Source organism: Coenobita brevimanus, chromosome 70, assembly GCF_032717465.1.
Source record: "Coenobita brevimanus isolate Jiangsu-jjx chromosome 70, ASM3271746v2, whole genome shotgun sequence".
Classification (NCBI taxonomy): Eukaryota; Metazoa; Arthropoda; class Malacostraca; order Decapoda; family Coenobitidae; genus Coenobita; species Coenobita brevimanus.
Window position 1 is genome coordinate 36102577 of NC_137023.1, and position 23798 is coordinate 36126374.

General features: G+C 42.0%; 1 protein-coding gene across 1 annotated transcript in view; it reads right to left on the reverse strand.

Moving 5' to 3' along the window:
• The window catches only part of Rok (Rho associated coiled-coil containing protein kinase), a 165688-nt gene that overhangs the window by 136822 nt on the left and 5068 nt on the right, over nucleotides 1-23798 (reverse strand). The window contains exons 2-5 of the mRNA XM_080277508.1: nucleotides 15743-15843; nucleotides 7727-7808; nucleotides 4106-4230; nucleotides 3460-3631 (exon numbers count right to left, since the gene is read on the reverse strand). Coding sequence (XP_080133634.1) covers nucleotides 3460-3631; nucleotides 4106-4230; nucleotides 7727-7808; nucleotides 15743-15843 — 480 coding nt within the window. The remainder of the gene's footprint in view (nucleotides 1-3459; nucleotides 3632-4105; nucleotides 4231-7726; nucleotides 7809-15742; nucleotides 15844-23798) is intronic.

A 23798-nucleotide genomic window follows, 5' to 3' on the forward strand; every position in this document is an offset into this window, starting at 1 on the left:
AGAATGAGCACTAAATGTACGTTTAACTTTCATCAGAGAGACCTTAGCAATTCATATTCCTCCAGTTTATTTTTAAGTATTTTTCTGACTTTAGGTTAGGTTAGGTTTGGTTAAATTATAAGGTACAGTTAAACTCGGTTAGGTTAGGTTCAGTTAAACAGGACAGTCCCTTCCACCATTATGCTGAGGAATAAAAATACTAGAGCTGTCACAGCCGTACAGCTAAAAACAACGGGGAAACTGATTTAACAAGCAACATTTATTAATGGGTAATGCATTACAGTGTCAGTGGTTCATGGGCTACTCAATTACCGGTGTCATTTTCAGGAAGGCATCAAGAATGAAAGAATTTCAAGAATCAGCGTGGGGGCTTGGAACGTAACCCTCGCTAATTTGGTGGGGGTGGTTACTGTAGTGTATGATACCGTGCAATATTGTAATCAATACAGTACTATACCTGAATCTGAATAAAAATATAGAAATTAGTGAACATACAGAAGTGTAATGAAACATCAGGCCTACAAGCCACAGATAACATTTCCTAGACTGCCGAGATGATTCCGGACATCTGCCGAACAATCAATGATTTTCGTAAATGGGACTATTTCTCAAAACTGCCGAAATGTCGGATCTACCGAACAATCAGCTGCCGAATAATAGGACTTTTACTGTACTTCTTAGATTATACACAAATAAAAGAAATACAAACTAAATTAATATCCCATTATAAATATTTAAGAGTAAAAACTTTCTCTATCACACTGATATGCAGAAGGGGAAAGGATACTCGAGTTTGGGGAGGCAATGGACATGATTGTGTGCAACAAATATTTTAGGAAAAGAGACAGTAGGTTAATTACATATGAGTCTGGGGGAAATAGCAGTCAGATAGATTATTTTCTGGTTAGGAGGGCCGATAGGAGGTTAGTGAGGGATGTTAAAGTTATAAGAAGTGAGGAGTGTGTGCAGCAGCACAAACTATTGATTTGTGATATGGTGCTTAAAGAACAAGTGATGAAAAAGAGGACTTATGTACCTAGGAGGAAAATATGGAAGCTGAAAAACCAAGTAGTAAGGGATGCCTTCTATAGCGAGTTGAGGAGAGTGGTGGCTGAACAGGGAGCTGTAGACAGAGGCGTTAATGAACAGTACAGAGCCCTCAAGAATAATTTCTTGAGAGTTACTGATGTAACATGCGGCTGGACAAGAGGACCACCAAGACATAAAGTAACTTGGTGGTGGGATGAGGGTGTAGAAGCTGCAATTAAGGAGAAAAGAAGGCTTTTCCGGGAATGGAAGAAGGGTGGTAGCAAAGAGGAATATTTGGCTGCCAAGCGTAGGGCTAGGAGAGAGGTATACAGGGCAAAGTCTGAGTCACAGAGACAATTACTTGATAACCTAAATCATGGGGAAAGGAAAAATATATTTAGGGTGGCAGGTCAGATGAAGAGGGATAATTGGGATATCATAGGTGAGCAGTGTGTGAAGAATGATGAAGGAAGGGTAGTGGTGAACAGTGAGGATATTAAAGATGCATGGAGAGAGCATTATAACCGGTTGTTGAATGAGGAGTTTGACTAGGACAGGGAAGGTTTGGAGCCAGCAGATCCAGTGTCTGGCCCTTGGCCTTTGATTGATACTGCTACTGTGAATGAGGCAATAGGCAGGATGAGGGTGGGGAAGGCAGCAGGTGTGTCTGGGTTGACTGCCGAAATGTTGAAGGCCTCAGGCGATATAGGGGTGAGTTTAGTCACTGACCTGATAAACAGGATTATTTATGAGTGTGTTGTCCCAGATGATTGGCTGAAGAGTGTAATTGTAAATGTGTATAAAGGGAAGGGTGATGCCCTGGAAAGAGGAAATTATAGAGGTATAAAGCTTTTAGATCAGATAATGAAGGTAATGGAGAAAGTTTTAGAAGGTATGATTAGAGAAAGAGTGAATATTGATGAGATGCAGTTTGGGTTTATGCCCGGTAGGGGGACCACTGATGCCATATTCATTGTTCGACAGCTTCAGGAAAAATATATTGGTAGGAGAAGGGATCTTTATTTTGTTTTTGTTGATTTGGAAAAGGCCTTTGACAGAGTCCCTAGAGAGGTGGTGAAGTGGGCAATGAGAAAGCATGGCTTGGAGGAGTGGCTGGTTAGGGTGGTTATGGCCATGTATGTGGGTGCTCACACCCAGGTGAGAGTGAATGGAGATTTGAGTGATGAGTTTTCCGTGAATGTTGGTGTGCATCAGGGGTCAGTCTTGAGTCCCGTGTTGTTTATCATGGTACTTGAAGCCCTTTCACGTGACTTTAGAAACGGACTCCCGTGGGAGTTGTTGTATGCTGATGATTTGGTGTTGATTGCAGAGAATGAAAGGGAGGCGGAGGAAAGGTTTAGGAAGTGGAGAGATGGTATGGGGCAAAAGGGTTTAAGGGTAAATGCAGATAAAACAAAATTGATGATATCTAGGGTTGGTGGCGGTACTGTCAAAGACAAGGGAGAGTGGCCATGTGCAGTTTGCCACAAGGGCGTGGGAAGTAATTCCATCTTGTGCAGTGTGTGTGATAAATGGGTGCATAAGAGATGTAGTGGTATCAGAGGTAGACTGCGAGATAATGCTGATTTTATGTGTACGGCGTGCCGGGGTGAGCAGGTGGAGATCGTCAGACGTGAAAGGATTGAACTTGCTGGTGAATCTCTTGAGTGTGTGGAAGAGTTTTGTTATTTGGGAGACATGTTGTGTGCTGGAGGTGGGGCTGGAGCTAGCTCTGTGGCTAGGGTGAGTAGTGGTTGGAAGAAGTTCAGGGAGCTCTTGCCTCTCCTGACATTGAGAGGGCTCTCCCTACGTGCTAAGGGGTCTTTGTATGCAGCATGTGTTAGGAGTGTAATGCTGTATGGTAGTGAGACCTGGGCAGTGAAGGAGGAAGACATTCGCCGGCTCAGACGTACTGAAATGACAATGATTAGGTGGATGTGCAGTGCGTCCCTGCGTCCAAGGCCTGGAGGGGTTGGGTTTACAATGGAAGAGTTGAGAGGTAGGATGGGACTGGAGTGTACTGGTGTTGTGATGAGGAGAGGTAGATTGAGGTGGTTTGGACATGTGGAGAGGATGGGGGATGATAATTGGGTGAGGAAGGTGAGAAGTGTTAATATTGGGGGTGGGGTTGTGAGGGGTAGACCGAGAAAGACATGGGACGAGGTCATTAAGTGTGACCTTAGGGTTAAGGGACTGAAGAGGGAGGCTGCAATGGATCGTGCAGCGTGGAGAGCCGCCATTAGGTGACCAAGGCCGACACATGCAAGCATGTTGGAGCCTTTAAAAACGAAACGAAAACGAAACGAACTGATTACGACAGAGAGAAGAAAATGAAAATCATGAAAAAATGAAACTCAATTAAAGGCATCAATCAACTGGAAAGTATTCAGAAGGAACATATACAAATTCTAATGTGTACATTTCACTCACCAGGCATGTAGTCCATTACCATATACAGGAACTTGCTGTCTTGGAAGGCAAAGTGTAGCTGAACTATCCATTCTGAATTGGCATGTGCCATGATGTCTCGTTCCTCCCAGAAAAACGCTGAATCTGATCTTTTAATCATTTCAAATTTGCTAAGCAGTTTCATAGCATACACCTGTCAAGAAGAGATAACCCATGAGTATACAAACAGAAACTATTCAGGCTGCAGGGAAATGATCTAAAGACAGAAATCACCAAAACACTATACCTGTCATCAAGCCATTCCAGCTGAATAAACAAACTGATTTTCAAGGTCACAGTCAATCAGACTACAAGATGTAAAATACACTCATGAACTAAACATACACCACTGTACTGTAGTTAATGTTCAAGTTTCAAACAAAACTATTAAAAACAAAAAAAACAGTCAAAATCAAGTCCCATTGCCTCTCCTGCTTCTCTCTCCATGGACTCAGAAAATCAGTACCATGAATCCCCAGCAAATGACAGTGATGACACTGATCTGTGGCCAAATAAAGTCACCAGTGCTGGCTCCTGCAGATTCACCATTCCAACATCCATGGAGAGAAAAGCAGGAGGCAACATGAATTTTTATCCCTACTCTGCAGCAGACAGTAAACTTGCGTACCTTTTTAGTATACTTATGTCTAACAAGCTGGACTTCACCAAAGGCCCCTCTTCCAATGACTTTAATATTAGTAAAGTCATCAGCTCGCATACGTAAGTGCTCCACATCCAATATACATTCACGATCTGCACAAAATAAAAACACACAGAAACATAAATCAGAGATGCATTTTAACAAATATATCACAATACTCTTTAATCAATGCACTCCCTTGCCATATCAATTGTCTTGTGTTAGCCAAAAAACTGTAACATACTATGATACTGTAATGAAGCGGCGAGTATCTTTATGAGGAACGTGGCTATGTGGAGTACAGAGAGTGGATAGGAAACGAAACACTGTAATGTGATTCGTGAGAGATGCTGAGTGAGGAAGTCTGTGGACATCAAAATTGAAGAGAGTGTACTGAGATGGTATGGTCATGTGGAGAGAATGGATAACAACAGAATGGTGAAAAAGGTATATCTGAGTGAATCTGAAGGGAGGAGGAGGTAAGGTAGGCCAAGGAGAAGGTGGAGGGATATGGTGGACGAGTGTGTGAGGAAGAGAGGTATGGAAGTTGGTGAGGCTAAGGGACTGACGAGATCGATCTGGCTGGATGAATGTTGTGACAAGAAGTGCATGATCAGGGATTTGGGATCCCTTTTTAATGTGATAGCACTGGGATTGACTCTATTGGATACATTTATGTGATGCTACACAATGCAGTGAAAGTTTTTTGACGAATCAGACAGAGCCACGATTGAAGGAGCCTGAATGATGAGTGAATGGAAGTGTGACCCACTGGATTAAATAAACTAGGGTTGTCTGGACACTGCTACTCCTCACCCTGCCCTAGGGTGGAAAAGGAGGTCCAGATGATGATGATGATGATGACACTCTTCTATTTATTTAGTTTACATATCAGTGCAGAATAGTGAAAATGTATTCTATAAGACATGTCAAATACAGTAAAACCTCGATTTAACGGCACCCTAGGGGGCCCTGAGAATGCCGAAAAAAACGAAATTCCGTTAGATTGGGGCTTACACCTATCGATATCCCTGGAACTCATGCTAACACATTTTAACACATTTTTAAGCATATAAACATGTGCAGACATACAAAATCAATAAAAAAAAATTATATTTAGAACAAAAGAAAGCAGGTAGATGTGATGTTGTAGAAAAGTACTGTACAGTAATCCAGGTAAGTACAGTACAGTAATCCAGGTAAGTAGAGTACAGCTGAGTCTTCATACAACACAAGATAGGTTATGCAGAATCACGTGCCATATCAATTTCGCGCTAAAACGTGACATATATTTACATGTAAAATAGGGGGTTAGGTTCTAGGAGCCTCATATTTTTCGTTAAAAATATATTTAATGATAGATTATTAGAAATATGTCTGCCTTAAGACACCGAAGACAGTGTGTTTACATATGACCTCACCAAATGGACACATCAATGCATGGCTATTGCATGCTAACCTAACCTATTAGTTTTGCCCCCTAATACTCCTCATAAAAATTTTAATCACCAAGGATTGCCACTAAGCCTCTTGAGAGTCCTCATTGGATATCAAGCATAAACTTGACCTAAACAACACATGAATAATGCCCGGCCAGCATCATGCATATTTTGTCATGAATCACTTTCGATACTAATAAAAAATAAATAAAAAATACAGTGTGAAACTTTTTGAAAGCCGTTAGTCATCAACAATAAAGGAAAAAAAAACTATACAGTAAAGAAGTCGTCAGCATGGAGTGATTGCGCATCTCACTTCTCAGATACACACGAATGCAGAAATTGTGAAAAATAAACAAGTCAGCCAAACAGTATAATTTGTATGGCGGTATTTCACAAGAACTGAACTCACATAATTATCTTGCCTAACTGTTTTTGTCAAAACGTAGTGTCTTCACGTATTGTATGATCTGAGTTTACTTGACCAAAGATCGTCAGTTTATAACAAAAAGATCGAGCACAAAGCCTTTTTTTTCTTCTTTTTTTCACACTCATTCCACTAAAGGCAAATACATGAATTTTACTGCTCCATCATTAACTTTTTTTTTCCAACAACGAAAACTATCCACATCATAAACATCCCGACTCATTTTATCTGTCTGATCATTTGCATTTAAGTTGCAACACAATAGGCAACTTCGTCCAACAATTTTATATTTTCATTTAGAATAAATGCTTTTCTTGTGTTCATAGCACTTTCATGGTGCTCAGGCATAACTAAAGTTAGTTTGGAACCACGTGCTCAGTTCTGAGATGAAACAAGGAGCAAGGAAATAAGCAAATAAACTTCTCATCACAGCAACCGTTCACACAACACTGAGGTAGGCAGCAGGCTGTGACTGATGGTATGGGGGTCATGTGGGTCGGGTCGGGTCGAGGAAACCAATCAGTGACCGACAAAAGCATAACACACGAGCTGTATCTGGAAATCCAGTACCAAAACACCAATTTCCCAGTTTCTGTCATGCAATTGAGTGGTATTACCATGCTATTATATAATTATGGGAGAAATTAAATGCTCGTGTTATTGTATGATAGTTGTTTCTTTTGGTCTTAAATCACGACTCTACTGTACAGTAATCCAGGTAAGTTAGCTGGCAGGTTGGAGTAGAATAGATGGCATTACGTAAATAAGTTCACTACTGTAAGTTATGAAGTCTATACTAGTTCTTAAATCCAACCTAACATGTTAATTTTTTTCACTTTGGGGTCAGGCTAGGCAAGAGGAAGACTGGGTGAGCATAAACATACCCAGTTGGCAGGAAACTGCAAACAGATGATCGAGATGCATGCGGCGCCCGCCACATTTGAATTTCTTTCTAATTTATACCCATTTGGGGGGAATTTTTAAAAGTTTTTTGCATAAACATTCCTCGGGAGATTTGTGCCATTAGTTTGGGGTTGCTGTTAGAATGAATGCCGTTAAATCGAGGTTTTACTGTACTATGAAAGATGCTCATTCCATGACAAGAATCAGTTACAAAATTAAGAAAAACTACAAACCAGTAACACTCAACATACAATCATCTTCCACTGGACTGCTGCCTTATGGTGCTTGATTCACTTGCATGCAGTTTAAACAATGAGCACTTATCCTCCTAAAACATGCTTCCATAGCATGTTGCATACAGTCATGTGATGTTGGGTTTATGGATAATAAATAAAAGATAAGAGATTAAAAAAAGTAAACCAAAGTTAGACAATGCCCCTACTCCAACATACAACTAAGAATATCAAAATATGTTTACAAGCTGCAAAACTGGTAATTACTGTGCCACAGAGAATTTTTCATTCATTCATTCATCATCTAGTCCTGCACTGCCCCATGAGAAGCGTAGGAGCCCGGCGCTAAACTATCTGGTGTATTGCATGAGGTTCTGCATTTGTAAATTGTTCTTGAGAGTTTGAGCGGCTAATATTTGAAAATGTCCTTTGTGTAAAATGCACATGATTTAACACCCACTTGTTTTTCTTAAAACATTTAGCTACTGTTGGCGATGGGTCACTCTGAAAAACAATAAGTGTCTGGATTCTCAGTAACTTAATCCAGCTATAAAATGGGAGATAAATGAACTATACAGCACAAAGAAAATAAAACTTAGAAACATACATCTATTGAGGAAGGCGTCCACATTTTTGTTTCTCTTGATGGCTTGATGGTCGCAGTCCGCCACCATCGCCTGAACGGCATCCTGGAATGACAACACAAAGCTTTATGGCTATGGTGCATCAACATCATGCACAGGGACTAACATACAATATATGTCTATTTTTTTTTTTTTTTTTTTTTTTTTTTTTTTTTTTTTTTTATAACTAGCTACATGTCTGACTCTTGGCTTATGTTTTAACATGCGCCCATGGACGAGCATTACTGTACTGTACTTTTATTTTTCATACAGATTCACCTGTCACCACTTTGGCACTAATACCCATTTTTCACACTGAACAGCAGTTCTCAATGCTGCTCAATAACTGGCAGCCTCCCTATTCAGACCCTTATCCCTGAGGTCACGGTCTATGACTTATCCAACCCCTGACGTTTTCACTTCTCATCTTCTGCACCCAACTGTCATCCTCCATCCTCTCAACATGGACAAATCATCTCAATCTACCACTCATCACTATGCCACTACACTCCAGTCTCATCCTTCCTCTGCTCTTCAATCATAATCCTTGTCCCCCCCCCCCAAGGCCTTGCATTCAAGGACACACTACACATCCATCTACTGACTGTCATTTCTGCACATCTGTGCCTAAAAATATCCTTTTCCTTTACTGCCCAGGTCTTACTACCATACAGCAATACATTCCTAACACATGCTGTATGCAAAGATCCCTTAGCATGGAGGGAAAGCCCTCTCAACATCAGGAATGGCAACAGCTCCCTGAACTTACTCCAACCAAACCTTATGCTAGCCACAGAACTAGCTCTAGCCCCCTCCAGTACATAACATATCCCCCAAATAACAAAACATTCTTTTAGCAAAATTTAAATAATCAAACTGTTCCCTGCCCAAGCCAGAGACCAAACTTGTCTCCTTTTGGACAGCAGCACCTTCTCTCACCATTCCACCTTCAATAGAAACAACAAAAACAGCCATTTTACTTCATAAGACAGAACTTTCAGCATATATGGCTACTTACATGTAATAAAATTATTCTCCAGTCTGGTAGAGCAAGACAATTTCTGAAGACTGCATGATATGACATTGAACAGAATAGAATGATACTTAACCATATTTCAACACAATAGTGTGAAGAAAGCAGTTAAGATATCTAATAACAAAGAAGCAATACAGTACCACAACAGATACCTTCAACAAAGAAAAAATGCAAATGCTTTTCATTGCTACCGTATACTGCTAAATGCATAAATACCGGTATTACTCCTGTAAACAAGGAAATCATATAATGTGCTGAGTGGTAACCTTATAATCAACCAACACGAGTTCCCTACATGTCAACAAGAGGGTTGGCGGAGAGTTAGTGCCTCTCTGGAAAATAACTACCGGTAACTAAAGATACAAACAAAAAGCCTCAGACCTGGACAGACCAACAGGTGACGTCCAAGGACCAGGCAAAGGATATGGTACAAATTGCAACGTGGACTGTATGAGGTTTGAATGATGAGGTGAAAGGAAAAGAAACTGTCCAAGTGCTTGAGGGTGCAAAAGTGGACATATGTGGACTGACTGAGACTAAATGGAGAGGTGAGACTATGAGCATATGGATGGGGTATATGCATGGGAGTAGGTGAGAATGAGAGGGCACAAGAGGGTGTATGTACTGTTGTGTGGAAGAGATGGAGGGAGAATATAAGAGTATGGATAAGTTGGTTCAAGGACTGTATGGGTAAGACTGAAAGTAGGAATACAAACGAGGGCAATTGTGTGTGTGGATGCGCCAACATAAGATCGTACAAGCAGAGTGAAAGATGAGTTCTGGGCAAATATGGAACCATGCATGGAAAAGTTTCAGAAGATTGAGTGTTCTTCATTGGAGACATGAATGGAAAAGTAGGTAATGTATAGGCAGATGGAGTAGTTAGTGAGTGGGGTGTGCCTGATGAGATGGTGAGAATCGTAGTGCTCTAATGGACATTTGTGCTGGAAAAGGGTTGGTGATAGCCAATACCCTCTTTACACAAAATTATCCAAAGGTATAGAAGGGTGGGTCGTGATATGAATAAACAGATGGCAATGATTGATTGTGTGTGTGGATGATAGAATGAGAAGGTGTGTAATGGATGCAAGAGCATATAGAGGTTAGTGATTTGGACTTTCTGACCACCAATTGGTGGTGGTGAAAGTCAAGGCACAAGTGCAATGGATGAATGGAAGAAGGGAAGGACAGGAGGAAGTAGTCCATACAAGGAGGGTAGGAAGGTAACAAGAGGATGGAAAAAACACAGAATATAAGGGAGAAGCGGAGGCACTATTGGGTAAATATGATTTGAGGCAGATGGGGGAGGTGGAAGGTGTGTGCAAGATATTCACAGAAGATATATGTGCAGCATGCGAGGTGGTGTGTGGGTGAAGAGAAGATGAACAGGGGTGCAAGGAACAGCATGGTGGAATGATGAGGTGAGACAAAATGTGGCACAAAAGAAGAAAGCATACAGTGAGTGGATGGGAAGCAAAGGCATGGAGAAGTTGTGAGACGGAAGAGAGAGTTATATGTAAAGAGGAAGGGAGAGGAGAAAAGATTAGTAAGAGAGAGTAAGAAGAGAGTAGATGGGGAACTGGGACGGAATTTGAATGTAAAGTGAAGGGAATGTAAGAAAATGTTCTGGAAGGAGGTAGAGTTAGACAGGGTGATAAAGAAGTCAATAAGGGAGTGAAAGATAAAAATGGTATGCTGGTAGTGAATAAGACAAAAAAAAGTGTGCAGATGGAAAGAACACTTGAATTGTTAAGCATGGAGAATGAAAGTAATGCATGTATAAGTGGCTAGGGAATGGCTGGGAAACTGAGGGAGGTGAGAAGTGAGGAAGAGATCAGTATGATGGAAGTAGTGGACGCAATGAAGAAAGTCAAAATGGGGAAAGCTCCAGGAATTGATAGAGTGTGTGGTGAAGTACTGAAGCATGGGGGAGAGACAGTAGTAGAGTGGATATGGAAGATGTGCAGATTGGCCTGGAAGGACGGTAAAGTCCTGGAGGATTGGAAGTCAGGTACAATTATTCCCCTGTACAGAGGGAATGGGAAAAAAGAAGTGAGTGGTAATCAATGGAGTATTTGTCTTCTTTGTGTAACAGGAATTTCATGGTAGGATACTTATTGACAGAGCTAGGGAAATAAGTGTGGAATTAGTTGGAGAACAGGGAGGTCTTACGAAAGGAGGAGGTTGTGTAGATCAGATATTCATCCTCAGGTCTTTAGAGGAAAAATTTCTAGAGAAGGGAATGAGGTTGTATGCAGTCTTCATGAATTTGGAGAATGCATATGACACAGTGGATAGACAAGGAATGTGGAAAACATTAAGAATACATGGAGTAAATGGGAAGTTGCTGAATGCCATATGAGTATGTATGAGGGTGCTAAGGCTGCAGTGCATGTGGATGGTGAACCGAGTGAATTTTTCTATCTGAATATTGGACTGAAATAGATGTGTCATGTCTCCATGGCTGTTCACTCTGCACATGGATGAGGTTATAGAATATATGGATGGGGTTATAAAAGAGATACAATGTGGGCCAGTGGATGTTGGAGCGACCCTAATGAGAGAGGGCAGCATTTGGAAGGCGAACCTAATGAGAGAGGGCAGCATTTGGAAGCTTCCTGTACTGTTGTTTGCAGATGATGCTGTATTCTTAAGTGAAGATGAACGGGAGCTGCTAGGATTGGTGAATGAGCCTGGGAATGTGTGTCAGAAACGGAATCTAAAGGTGAAAGTAGGGAAGTATAAAGCTATGGTCTTCAAAAAAAAATGAAGTCACTGAATGTGCAATGAGGTTGGATGATGGGGGAATGAAAAATGTTGAGTGCATTTAAGTATTTCAGTAGTGTGATGAGTAAGGATAGAAGTTTTGAGGATAAAGTGCTTGAAAGGGTACAAAATGGAAGAATGGTTGCTGGTTCTTTGAAAGCCGTGACAAGAAATACAGCAATGAGCAGGGAAGTAAAAAAGTCGCAGCATGACAGTATTGTGATACCTACTCTAACGTATGGCAGTGAAGCTTGGACCCTGTTGGAAGGACACAAGTCAAGAGTGAGTTATTTGAGGGGAGCATGTGGAGTTACATGGAGAGACAGACTGACAAATGAGGAAGTGAAGGCGTGTTGTGGTATGGATGTGGATGTGATAAAGTGCTAGGAGAGATACACTGAGGTGGTTTAGCCATGTGGAGGTTGGAGAATGAGAGACTGAATAGGAGTGTGTGAGCGAGTGGGGTAGAGGGAGGGAGAGGGAGGGGGAGGCTGAGGATGAGATGGAGGGATAGAGTGGAGAGGTGTATGAGAGGTAGGGGTGTGAGCTGGGCAGAGGACAGTGAAATGACATGGGACAGGGTAATATGGAGACGATTTGTTTGTAGCCACCCCTTATGCGATTACAGCGTCTGGCCACTGATAGATAGATAGAAAGATATATTTGATAGCAACTCTGTCAGGAATATGAAGGAATTCCAGGCAAAAATGGCTTACTTTTTACAGAAGCTTTTAATAACTGAGTACAACTAATATTTACCTACCACATACCGTACTAATAAGCTACTTCAAGTGATAATCATATGGGATGCAAGTTCATTACCATAAATACAGTATACACAAACTATTCTCTCCATTAAGAATCCTAACCAGATCACAGAGTGAAGTGGAGCCTACTATGGCACCCCTCATAGCTGGATGGAGAGATGCAAATGCAGCACCCACCTGGGAACCAAACCTCCACCTGCACCTCATTGTGGCGAGGCGCAAGGGAACATCAGTTCACTACACAGGATGGCCCTGCATGGTCAGTTGCTTGCCTCTGGTTGATAGTCTGCTTGGCCAGACAGACTGGGGTTGCGCAACAACAACAACAACTGCACTCTACTTCATACAGTACTAATCCTTATGGTGTGTGCAGTGCCTTATTAAATGAGGTGGGGATCACAAGGAGGAAATTCTCCATAAACTTCTGAATAATGCAATTCAGACATGAAATCATAACCGCAATTCCTAATACACTCTTCTCTTAACCTTTGCACTTCAAATGACAAAATACATATATTTTACTCTGGCTACTGCCAAGCAATTATATTTGCCACTGGGAAACCTACATGGTCTGATGGCTATTTTGATCTAATACTTAACCCTTAAAAGACAGGAATCAGAATGTTTTGACATATACTCAGGACGGGTATAATCGGTGGGTGCGATATGGTGGGGGATTTGTGGGAGGGGGAGGTGTGGGGGTTGTGGGGTGGTGCAGGGATAGGGACTGGGTGCTTGAGGGAGCTCGGGGGTGGGGGTAGGGGGTAGGGTGGGGTTGGAGGGTGATGGGTGGGGATGGTAAGTGGGAGGGTTGGGAGGTGGGTGGGGGGAAAAGGGTGGGGGTGGTAAGGGGGGGATTGGGAGGTGGGTGGGGGGGATTGGGAGGTGGGTGGGGGGGAAAGGGTGGGGGTGGCAGTGGGGGTTGAAGGGGTTGGGTTGTTTGGGGTGTGGGGGGTTTGGGGGTGTGGGGGGTGGATGTCGTGGAGGGTACGGAATTGGGGTGGTGGGGGTTGGGGGTGGGTGATAGGGGGTGGAGGTGTTGATGGTGGGGGATGGTGGTGGGTGGTGGTGGGATGGTGGGGGGAATGGGGGTGGTTGGGGGAATTGGGGGTTGTGGGGGCATGGGGATGGGGGTAGGGGTGGGGAGGGTAGGGGTGGTAGGGGGCATTGTGGGGTATTGGGGGGAAGGTGAGGGGAGTTGGAGGCCAGTGAGGGTTTCGGGGTGGGGTGGTGGGGGGAGGGCGGGGGGTTAGGATGGGAGGTGAGGGTGGGTGGTGTGTGGGTGTGGTGGTATGGGGGTGGGGGGACATGACCACATATGCAGACACCAGTCTTTTTGGCCCTAGTACCCTTGGACAGCCTATGTGAACACCCATCTTTTAGGGGTCAAACCTCAGCAGGGGAGGACTTGTCAATTTTACTCCAGCCAACACCTGACAATTTACTTGCCACTGGGAAACCTCCAGAGGTGTGATGATTACGAACTGTACAGTACTGTATAAGGTTCAAATGTATATCTTTCTAAATGTATACGATCTCAAATTAAGTATGAATGGGGAAGGCAACTATGGTGGTACCATTCTTAACTGGCGGTTTGGGTGGGGCACGAACCTCTGTACAGTGTTGCCACATTTTCCATACCCGCGATGTCTCTCTCTCTCTCTCTCTCTCTCTCCTGGGGGGAGATGTGCGTCACCCTAAGGAATTCTGTTTCTTTTATGTCTTATAAACTTGTGCTTTCATTTCTTTATTTTGTTTTTTATTATATTATTGTTTTACATATGGCGCCAGATGACCTCGGTGTTGCGGAGCCTTGATTTGTTTTCATTGAATCATTCTCACCCTCCTTCCTTCCCTTCCTTCATCTTTCCCTTAGCTTGACAAAGCACTCAACACTGCCCCTGGCCTGCCTTCTCTCTCTCTCTCTCTTTCTCTCCTGGGGGGAGATGTGCGTCACCCTTGGGAATTTTGTTTCTTTTATGAGTGACATAAACTTGTGCTTTCATTTCTTTATTTTGTTTTTATTATATCTAATTATATTTTAAAATATTATTGTTTTACATATGGCACCAGATGACCTCACTATTGTGGCGCCATGATTTGTTTTCATTCAATCACTCTCTCCCTCCTTCATTCCCTCCCTTCCTCCATCTCTCACTCAGCTGCACTCAACACTGCCCCTGGTCTGCCTTCCCCCCCCCCTCTCTCTCTCGTCTGTGGTATTTTAGGATACATTTTGGTTATTTTCTTTTAAGTTATAATGTACATATTGTAAATTTGACTTTATTTCCAAACCACCCAGGAGGTAAAAGTCTTGGCGTGTCTTTTTTTAAGAGGTGTCCCCAGACAGGCCCCCAGGTTGGACTGGGTGTGTGTGTGTGTGTGTTGCCGCTAACGAGGGTTTAATGTATTAATTTTTTTTTCTTTTACTAAGAAATTGACATTTTTTACTTACATTCCTGCACATTATCTTATAATCATAATTGTGACATTATTACCAACCCCAGAAATACGGTAACAGCCAATAAAAGTGACTGCTTTTTTTAAAGCAACACTGTAAAATATTTATGCCACGTTTCTGTATTGCCATATAAATATTTTACGCAAAATAAGTTTACTGTTCTTTCATATATTATAATACACACATTACCATTATATTCTTATGTGTTTATCTTATTGTGATGCCTATTACATATATCAGAGCCGTTCACATAGCGGGTATGGAACACATGGCAACACTGTACAGAGGTTCGTGCCCCACCCAAACCGCCACTTAAGAATGGTACCACCATAACTGTCATGTAACTCTTCCCTCCTCTCTCTGATCAGTGTAAGGATAATTCTAATTCAGTATCCTCCAAACATAAATCCTAAATATGCCCCAAGTGTGTATCATTTGTGGAGTCACGTGGAGAGACAGGCTGACGAATGAGGATATAAAGGAGCGTTGTGGTGTTGATGTGGATGTGATAGGAAGCGTTGTGAGGAACACACTGAGGTGGTTTGGCCATGTGGAGAGGATGGAGGGTGAAAGACTGACGAAGAGAGTGTATGTGAGTGAGGTGGAGGGTGGAAGAGGGAGGGGGAGACCGAGGATGAGATGGAGGGATGGGGTGGAGAGGTATATGAGAGAGGGGGGTGTGAGTTGGGAGCAGGGTAGTGAAATGGCGGGGGACAGGGCGACTTGGAGGCGATTTGTTTGTGGCCACCCCAAACGGGATTGAGGCGTCTGGCAATAGATAGATAGATAGATAGATAGTGTATCATTTGGATCATTCTATATCATTTCATGTCACAATACTGTATAGGCTATACATGCAATGCTTTAGTTTGCTACGTGCAAGGTCTTGGTGCCTGTACTGATATTGTGCTATAATACTGCAATCTTTCAATACTTGCAGTAAGAGACTAAATATTGCAGCCAAGCTTACCAGTAAAGAGTCAACATTGATGACACCTCGTGGGTCTCTCAGCTGAGCCTCTAATTCTCGTAACCGTTGAACCCGGTCACTATCCGTGATTGACTCCATCGCTGTAACAAGGATAAGAAATCAGCTTAATGGACCGAACAGTGGAATATAGGGTCATCATCATCATTTCAATCCTAATTCCTCCTAATACAAGAGAAAAGGATTCAAAGACAGGATCATGAAAATAAGACGGTGGAAGAACTATTGGTACCAACTGTGCCCACAGAAAGAAATTACTGTACTTTAGCTATATATCTGTTCTGTCACCATATGTCTCAGAAACTAAGTTATGCTTCATAGTTCAAATGTTCCACTAAAAAAAAATTGTCATACTTCATAATGCCTATAAGACTGACCCCATTATGTTGTTAACCTATAAAAGTTTGTAATCCAAGGTGCATGAGCGGGGTGCCTTCAAGTGGTGATCCTAATATAACTATACAACACGTAAACTTATGGTCCTATAACACGGAATTCCCATAAAGCGGGAGCTTTAGGGGTACAATATTCCCATGTTACGTGAGCACTAGCTGTATACCTACGATATATACAGTAATCCCTCCAATATCCGATGTAACAGAGCCAAAGGCATGTCCGGATAGTGATCTTGTCTGGATATTGGGCCCCAGCCTCCTGAACTTGTACTTATGGTCCTTAACTCAGAAAAACACCTATACAACTCCCTCTGGACATGCATTGCACCTATTTAAGACCCAAATCACACCAATAAAGGACATAAAAGACTGAAATAAATGCAAAAGAACCATAAAATGAGGTTTTAGAGATGAGTTTATACAATATTAAACATTCTGGGTACTTACAAGTCCCTGGCTCCTGGACTGGTTTGACCTGCCAGTTTGCAGTCCACAGTTAATCCTCTGCACTCTAAATTCTAATTTCTTAACATTGCACAACACTGTAAATTTCCGTGTGTTCTAGTGGCGAGGTATTGCAGTTTATTCACTGTTTATTCACAAAAAACAAGCACCTGTGGCTTGCACTGCTATAAGCATCTGCTCTCAATCAGATTTAGGCTGTGACTGTTGATGATGGCGGGGTAACAGAGTTGCCAGATTGCAATGGCCACATTACCAAACTTCTCAATTTTCATTACCATTTTTAATTTTCATTACCAAATTCGTAAAGCTTGCATCTATTCTTCACTAATTATATACACAAGTGGAAATACATGTAATCACTCTTCTTATAATTAACAGCATGTTGATTATTATCACGCTATATAGGCTACCGTGCCAAATTAATCAGAGAAAGCAAACAATCCACTATCTCTGTCCTGTGTATCCTCATACATGTGAAAAATCCATTTGGTAATGCATTATTCTGATTCATTACCAAACAAATTTTTCATTACCAAATTGGCCCACACTTGGTAATGAAAAATACCAAATGACAATCCTGACAGGGGAGGGGGGAGGAAGGAAGGGGTGAAGGGACCATGGTGTAACAGCTGTTTGGCGCCATGCGGCAATTTCATATTACAGGTGGGAAAAAAGTAAGATTTTTTTCGATTTTTTTGCAGTTTTTGGCCCATTTTGGGAATATTGGATTCTGGGATGATTATGCCCGGTTAGTGGGGATGTCTGAATATTGGGCGTTCAGATATTAGAGGGATTACTGTATACTGGTACTGTATTCTGTATAAGTACAATACTGTACTAATTTCCCTCAACTCCTTCCCTGCCCCAAAGAAGGATTTTAGAATGGAGGAAACATGAAATTTTAGCTTGCAGTTCACCAAGTTCACATACAGATGAATCTACCTATCTATTGCCAGACGCCATAATCCTGTAAAGGGTGGCCGTTTGTCTTTGAGTTAGCTGTTTTACGAGGAGGGGCACTAACTCTCTGCTAACCCACTTGCTGACATGTAGGGAACACATATGGGTTGGTTATATGGTTACCAACTAACGTCAAACCTGTGGCTAAAAGAAAAATGACAATAAGAAACCCTTGTCATGTGCACGTCCACTGGCTACACACTTAGCCTACTTAATGCAGTCATTTCCATTGTTAATTTTTCTTTTTCCTCTGCTTACATCTGTAACTTACTATTTACAGTCACTTAAACATATCCATCCACATTCTTGGTCTTCTATATCTACTGGAGTCTACCACAAATTTATACATATATCCCATTCAAATCCACTCCATCTACCGGTACTACCATACCTTACTTTGGTCTGGTTGCCAGCCTTCTATATCTACCGTATTTTACCTCAAACATTTACCCATATATCCCATTCAGACTCACTCTATTATTTTGCTCTGACTGCCACCAAATGATTTTATTCAGCCGCAGGAAACCCCCAAGATCTGAATGAGTTATAACCTATCTCAACACTGTACTGCATATGGCAGGTCAGGTGAAGAGGGATAATTGGGATATCATAGGTGAGCAGTGTGTGAAGAATGATGAAGGAAGGGTAGTGGTGAACAGTGAGGATATTAAAGATGCATGGAGAGAGCATATAACCGGTTGTTGAATGAGGAGTTTGACTGGGACAGGGAAGGTTTGGAGCCAGCAGATTCAGTGTCTGGCCCTTGGCCTTTGATTGATACTGCCACTGTGAGTGAGGCAATAGGCAGGATGAGGGTGGGGAAGGCAGCAGGTGTGTTTGGGTTGACTGCCGAAATGTTGAAGGCCTCAGGCGATATAGGGGTGAGTTTAGTCACTGACTTGATAAATAGGATTATTTATGAGTGTGTTGTTCCAGATGATTGGCTGAAGAGTGTAACTGTAAATGTGTATAAAGGGAAGGGTGATGCCCTGGAAAGAGGAAATTATAGAGGTATAAAGCTTTTAGATCAGATAATGAAGATAATGGAGTGAGTTTTAGAAGGTATGATTAGAGAAAGAGTGAATATTGATGAGATGCAGTTTGGGTTTATGCCAGGTAGGGGGACCACTGATGCCATATTCATTGTTCGACAGCTTCAGGAAAAATATATTGGTAGGAGAAGGGATCTTTATTTTGTTTTTGTTGATTTGGAAAAGGCCTTTGACAGAGTCCCTAGAGAGGTGGTGAAGTGGGCAATGAGAAAGCTTGGCTTGGAGGAGTGGCTGGTTAGGGTAGTTATGGCCATGTATGTGGGTGCTCACACCCAGGTGAGAGTGAATGGAGATTTGAGTGATGAGTTTACCGTGAATGTTGGTGTGCATCAGGGGGTCAGTCTTGAGTCCCATGTTGTTTATCATGGTACTTGAAGCCCTTTCACATGACTTTAGAAACGGACTCCCGTGGAAGTTGTTGTATGCTGATGATTTGGTGTTGATTGCAGAGAATGAAAGGGAGGCGGAGGAAAGGTTTAGGAAGTAGAGAGATGGTATGGGGCAAAAGGGTTTAAGGGTAAATGCAGATAAAACAAAAGTGATGATATCTAGGGTTGGTGGCGGTACTGTCAAAGACGAGGGAGAGTGGCCATGTGCAGTTTGCCACAAGGGCGTGGGAAGTAATTCTATCTTGTGCGGTGTGTGTGATAAATGGGTGCATAAAAGATGTAGTGGTATCAGAGGTAGACTGCGAGATAATGCTGATTTTATGTGTACGGCGTGCCGGGGTGAGCAGGTGGAGATTGTCAGACTTGAAAGGATTGAAGTTGCTGGTGAATCTCTTGAGTGTGTGGAAGAGTTTTGTTATTTGAGAGACATGTTGTGTGCTGGAGGTGGGGCTGGAGCTAGCTCTGTGGCTAGGGTGAGAAGTGGTTGGAAGAAGTTCAGGGAGCTCTTGCCTCTCCTGACATTGAGAGGGCTCTCCCTACGTGCTATGGGGTCTTTGTATGCAGCATGTGTTAGGAGTGTAATGCTGTATGGCAGTGAGACCTGGGCAGTGAAGGAGGAAGATATTCGCCGGCTCAGATGTACAGAAATGACATGATTAGGTGGATGTGCAGTGCGTCCCTGCGTCCAAGGCCTGAAGGGGCTGGGTTTACAATGGAAGAGTTGAGAGGTAGGATGGGACTGAAGTGTATTGGTGTTGTGATGAGGAGAGGTAGATTGAGGTGGTTTGGACATGTGGAGAGGATGGGGGATGATAATTGGGTGAGGAAGGTAAGAAGTGTTAATATTGGGGGTGGGGTTATGAGGGGTAGACCAAGAAAGACATGGGACGAGGTCATTAAGTGTGACCTTAGGATTAAGGGACTGAACAGGGAGGCTGCAATGGATCGTGCAGCATGGAGAGCCACCATTGGGTGACCAAGGCTGACACATGCAAGCATGTTGGAGCCTTTAAAAAACGAAAACGAAAACGAAATCCTACACCCTGCTATGGTAAGGCGCTGTCTGCTGCAAGGGAACATCAGTTCAGTGTACAGGATGGCCCTGGAGGGATGGCTGCTTGCCTATGGTTGATGGGTCTGCTCAGCCACACTCACCTAGGTTGCCCAGCATCAATAACAACAATCCTTATGATTATCAAAGTTTTCAACTTAACTGTATCTGGTAAAATTTGACTTGAATTTCATTTTTTTTTCTAGTTTCTTTACTTCTATAGATAAATAAAAGTGGCACCATGATGACTGGATCACCAAACAGCCTCAACCCCTTCACTCTGATCAAGTAATTCACATTACATTCTTGCCAGTGTACTTTCAAAGGCTTACGAGAGACTTTTTGATCCTGAAGGGTTAAATATGTAGCTACCTTATACTGCTGTTATTAACCATCCCTTCACTCTGATCAAGTAGTTCACATTACATTCTTGCTACAGTACTGTACTTTCAAAGGCTCAGAGATGACTTTCTGATCTTGAATGGTTAAATATATACACAGCTGTTATCAACCTGCCACGTCCTGGCAGATTTTTCACCAATGACCCCCCCTAATCCTGGCAGATTTTTGAAAAGTTTTTTTTTTTGGCTAAAACCTCCACCTTCTATGAGAAACACTGGAAAATACCATAAAAAGTGCTCACCTGAGCTTAGAAATGGGCTATAAAAGTGACCCTTTAAACACCTGGTACTGTGTTTTCTGGAGCCGCACTGCGGCTGTCACGTTTTCTATGGTAGCGGTAACTATTGCAAACCACTAAGAATAGGTAGGTATTTGTTCATTGGGTATGAATTTATATGTACCGGTAGTACAAGAATACTGTATATTGGTTTTCACACAATAATAAAGGCGATATAAGCGTTGCTTCATTCACCGAACAGATCAACATACCGCACCTTCCTTGGCGACGTTACCTCCTCATCACTTCTGCTCGTTTCTTCCTCTGGCGCCACAGAATCTTTGTCCTCTACATCATCATCGATTAGGAAATCACTCTCGCCTGTGAAGGCATCAAGGGTGGCTTGAATTTCGTCGTTGGAGAGACCGGTTTTTAATGATCAGGTCACTGCTAACAGGTGAGTTGCCACGACAATGGTTCGAGGGGGTCACGAAGGGTCGGGGAGTGTCCCCGCCTGGCAGCAGGTAGAGGACGGTGTCCCACGTATGCGTACCAAAAATCATGTGCGAAATTTGAAAAATGTGCAAATGACAGAACTTTCAATTGCAAAATGTATGGGTACATCGACAGGAGTCAGCATGACAAAACGTTCTGACGTACCCATACATTAACGGGACGTGGTGGGTTAACCATCCTTTCACTCTGATTAAGTAGCTACAGTAGTTCACGTTACATTCTTGCTACTGTACTTTCAAAGGGTTAGGAAAGACTTTTTCATCTTGAAGGGTTAAATATATACGGTATACTGCTGTTATTAACCCTTTCACTTTTTTTTTTTTTTTTTTTATGCAAGGAAAAAGGGGGATTATGGTGTCTGGCTACAGACAGATAACCAGATAAAAAAAAAAAGAACCAGAGGCTAAAAACCCACAAGATTGTTCCCTCCAAGAAATAATTGCTCTATAAAGATGAATAAAATACGATCATCTGATAGCAGCAAAAATTTAGCTACAAAAAGATGTCCTCAAACTGTAGGAATTAAGTCTGTGTTGCTGTCAGACTTTCACCAAAGGGGTAGCCTTGTTATCAAGTCTATGGCTGTCATATACTGTACTTTTGCCAACTGCGATGCCACTCAGGTATTTGCTGCTGTTATAACAACACTTTACAAATCTTAAGACAGGAGGACAGACACAGAAAAACTATGATAAAGGTGAAGGAGAAAGTAGGCAGCACTACATAGTGACCATCATCCACTCAATGCAGTGCTGCCTCCTTCTTCCTTCACCTTTATCATTCTTTTTCTGTGTCTGCCCTCCTCTCTCCCTATTTTTTTGCATTTTTTTTTCTCTGTTCTTTACTTTTCAGGTGGCATTAGCTATAATGAGTGACAAGCCTAATGGTTTCCTATCAACCAGGAAACCAGTTACAATGCTGGATGGTAACCATATAACCAACCCATATGAGTTACCTATGTGTTGACAAGCAGGTTGGCAGAAGGTTAGTGCTCCTTCCTGGTAAAAAAAAAAAAAAAAAAAAAAAAAAAAAAAACTCAGAGTCAAATAACCACCCTTTGTGGAATTCTGGTGTCTGGTTATAGACACATACATAACTCTTTATAGTTGATTTAGAGTTCTGAGGATTTAAAACCTCTCCAGAGTCCCAGAGTCATGATGTCTGATTACAGATTGATAAACAAAAGAACACAATAGTCTTGCCAGAATTTATCATAGCTAAAACTCAGTAAAATTTCAAGAAAGACATACCAGTAATAACAAAATTTTTATCATAAGTATAATGAAAGAATAGCTACTGTAACTGAATAACAAGCTCATGTGCAGGTGCTGCAAAACCAATCAGTTATAGCAAACTGGGAGACAGTTATCCCTATGTAGCCTGTCGGAAATAGGACCACAACATGCAAGTATCACATCTGACAATATTCTGTCATGCCAGATCAGCTCTACTGACATGACAGTGCCAATGTGCTGTGTCCTCTTTCTGCACACACACCTATTGTATTCAACATATGCTAGGTGAACAGTACAAGTACCGGTATTATATACAGCTTAATCATAAATCTACGATGCATATACTGTATACCGCATACATGTATATACCGGTGTGTGTGTGTGTGTGTGTGTGTGTGTGTGTGTGTGTGTATACGGCATATATATACATATATATACAGTACCGGTATATAAAATATATATATATATATATATATATATATATATATATATATATAATATGTACATATATATACAGTACCGGTATATAATATATAATATATATATATATATATATATATATATACAGTATATAGTAATCTGCCCACTATCTGGACACCCCACTACCTGGACATTTTGGGCCTGGACCTTAAAGAAAAAAAAAAAAAAAAAAAAGTTTTCACACATAATTTGAACTTGCCATGCGGCACCGAACAGCTGTGTATAAGCACGTATCCTTTCTTCCTCCCCTCCTGGGCCTCCTCAGTTACCACCTAACGCCCATCCAGGCTAGATGCTCACCGCAATGGATGTCGCACATGCTCGTTTTTGTGAATAAACAGTGAATAAAATGCAGTACCCTGCCACTAGACCACATGGGAATTTACAGTGTTGTGCAGTTAAGAAATTAGGTTTTAAAGTGCAAAGGATTAAATGCAGAGTGCAAACTGGCGGTTGAAACTGGCATGGCACAAGTATGAACAGAATGTGCAGTGTTAAACAATTATAACTCACAATGCAAAAGGATTAAGTGCAGCACAACACTGGATTAGCTACTGTACGTGCTTCAAGAGCAGTTTCACCACTAACAGAGCCTTTGGAGGAGGCAGGTTATTCTTCGTAATGGCCACAGACATGTAATTATCCTGTACACTGCTAAATATTTTCCATACTCATCTCTAAATCCTCATTCTCTGGTCCCTTTTCATTTATTTCATGCTTTGTGTGAATAGGGCCTTAAACAGGTGCTATGCATGTCCAGTAGGGAGTTATATAGGTGGTTTCCTGAGTTAGGCTGGGTTAGAGTCCTTAAGTACCAGTCCAGGAGGCAGGGGCCCAGTATCCGGATGAACCCAATTCCTAGACAAGCCTTTGGCT